General features: G+C 32.1%; 1 protein-coding gene across 1 annotated transcript; it reads right to left on the bottom strand.

Annotated features, from left to right (window-relative positions):
- Positions 1–213: 213 nt before the first annotated feature.
- LOC145092534 (arabinogalactan protein 13-like) lies at positions 214–680 on the bottom strand. Its single transcript, XM_079030484.1, has one exon. It carries the CDS (start codon positions 567–569, stop codon positions 384–386), a length of 186 nt encoding a protein of 61 aa, XP_078886610.1. The 5' UTR covers positions 570–680; the 3' UTR covers positions 214–383.
- Between the last annotated feature and the right edge of the window lie 2,058 nt (positions 681–2,738).

The raw sequence follows: 2,738 nt of genomic DNA, 5'->3' as shown, positions 1-2,738 counted from the left end.
TATTTGTATGGATGCATACAAAATCAACAATTCTCATTCAAGATATCACATGAACGAATTTTTATGAAATCAAAGTTATTCAATGAAAAAAAAAACTGAAATTCAGCAAGCATCAACATCTGAAACAATCGGGAAGCAATTACATATTATATATCCATTAATCAATCAATAATCAATTTGAACAAATGAAATTTTGGATCGAAACACGAGAACTAAGGATCTGAAAACCATCATCATCAGTCATCACAAACGAATTTTATGAAACTACATACATTCAACAAAAGAATGAATTCACATACAAAAAATTCAAGAACAAATGCGGATATAAGCAGAACAAATCATCTCAATACAAAACAAAAATAATTTCTCCAAATCAAATCGATTTAGAATAAAAGCCCAAAGGAAAGAGAAATAAGGGAAATAAGGGCGGCCGGAACGTAAACGCTGGCGGCAGAAGACGGACCCGGAGCCGGGGCGGGAGCTTCCTGAGCTGCGACATTACTGACGGCAGATACGGCCATCAACATAACAACAACGGCGGCGAAGAGCTTCATCTTCATTGATTCCATTGATGCTTTACTTTGAATTTGAAATTCAAGCGGAATGTAAGAACAGATTAGTTTGATTAATTGCAGGGTGTTGAAACTTGAAAGTGGTGGTGGTGTTGGAGGTGATGAAGGGTTAATATATATAGGGGTGTGTGAAGGGGGAGGGGACACTTTAGTGGCATGAGCTGACCGAACTGCCCGACTGTTGACAGGGTGTTTATGTGGGGTTGCCCCACAGCTGTGGCCAACGGTTGTATCGCCGTTTTCGTGGGCTCCACCCATTTGTTTCGATTGCCTTTTCTTAGAAAAAAAAAGAAACTGAATTGTGTGGTTTACATGGAAAGCTATCATTTAAATTTAAAATTTTTGCCGTTCGATTTAAGACTAAACAGTCTCCTAAACTTTTTACCATTGCCACGTAGATTGAAAGAGACATTTTTATAAATTTTTAGTTTTAAAAATGATAACACACAAATATGATTTTTGCCACCGATAAACTTTCACCGCGAGCATATCAATCTACTACTCCTACAATGGATTTCTTGTGGAAAAACGGTCTTATAACATAATAACACCGTAAAATCAAGTATATAAATTTACTGGGTGTTTGAGATAGTTTTTGAAAATAACTTATTACTTTTTTAGTTTTTCAAAAAGCTAATAAGCTAAAAAAGTGTTTGTGTGTTTAAAAAACGGATTTTAAAACAGTTTTTTTAAAACAGTTTTTCTTATCCGAACACTATTTAAAAACCGTTTTTCATAAAAGTCATAAGCTAATAAACATTTTTCTTAAAAATCACTTTTGTTATAAAAAAGTTAACCCAAACACACCCTTATTGCATCCTTTATATACACTCTATGAAACACAAGTTGATTATGATGGACATGAATATGACGATATTGGCATCGTAAAGGTAAACATTTTGCTTGCGATAGGACTACATATGCCAATGATGAATTAACAAACGATTATGCAAAAAATGTTTGTGTTGATTGATGATTTAATATTACCTCCACACGGATAACCGGTGGAAAGTCGTGAAGCTAGATCGGATTATGATGAAATTCAATATGATAACGATAACAGCCCAATCAATATGATAAGGATGACTATGAGTTCTTTTATTAGTATGAAGAAACTAAAACTATGAATATTACATTATACCATTGTTCCAACTCTCAACCCACAAACATAAACTTATCTTAAAGAGTCTCAATTTTTGAAAACAAATAAGATATATGTAACACCCGAATTTTTAATGCAATGTACACCAAAAAAAATTCACTTTTTAAATTTATAAGTAAGGCGTACACATGTATTAACAATCCAATATGTAGTTCTCAACATGATTACAACAAAGAAATAAAATGCATTGATCTAAGTCGGGCATTACAACCTCTTTTTTACAATTTTAGGGATGACAAAAAACTCATACCTAATGAAGAACACAAAACTTACATCCGTTTTTAGCCCTGTCGAAAATACCCGATACCCGAATTACCCGCCCGATTTTTTCGGGTATCGGGTAAATCGAGTATCGGGTAAATTTTTCCGGGTAATCGGGTTACCCGAAATTTTTTCGGGTCGGGTAAAGGGTATATTTTTTGGGTTTCGGGTATACCCGAATTACCCAAATTATTAAAAAAAAGAAATTTGTTTTGTAGAGCTTGTACTATATAACAGGTATTTGATCACGCTTAAACTAACTATCATTATTGTAAAACATAAATATATTTATTATGACAATAAGACACTAACAATATTAAAAGTAATTTTTATATATCATCACGTTCTTTAAAATTTAACAGTTTTCTGGATTATAGTTTTTATTACAACTAACAAACTCATTATCTTGACGAAACTTTAGAACATGGCAAAACTTATTACTACATTTATCTTAAACATTTTAAACTTTTAAATTAAGATTTTTAGGTATTTGTTTTTTTAACATTTTATTAGATTAGATTAAGTCGTTAAAAAATTACTTGATATCTCATGTATTATTGAGTAGAAAATCTCAATGTTCAAAGCTTGAGTAACTTCGTTTATGTCTCGTTTGTTTATATAAACAAGACTAATAAAGCACGACGTATTATTTCATTAAATTTATTTTTAGGTGAAATTCAAAAAAAAAATCATATATTTCGGGTAATACCCGAATTACCCAAACCCGACCCGATACCCGAATT

This window comes from Lactuca serriola, chromosome 1 (genome assembly GCF_051521515.1).
Source record: "Lactuca serriola cultivar US96UC23 chromosome 1, Lser_US96UC23_V15, whole genome shotgun sequence".
In the NCBI taxonomy this organism is placed as follows: Eukaryota; Viridiplantae; Streptophyta; class Magnoliopsida; order Asterales; family Asteraceae; genus Lactuca; species Lactuca serriola.
Note: the sequence above shows the minus strand (reverse complement) of the source record. Positions and strands in the feature narration are given on the sequence as shown.

Excerpts from the sequence above, each read along its gene's own strand:
- LOC145092534 (XM_079030484.1), bottom strand. The coding sequence starts at position 569 with ATGGAATCAATGAAGATGAAGCTCTTCGCCGCCGTTGTTGTTATGTTG.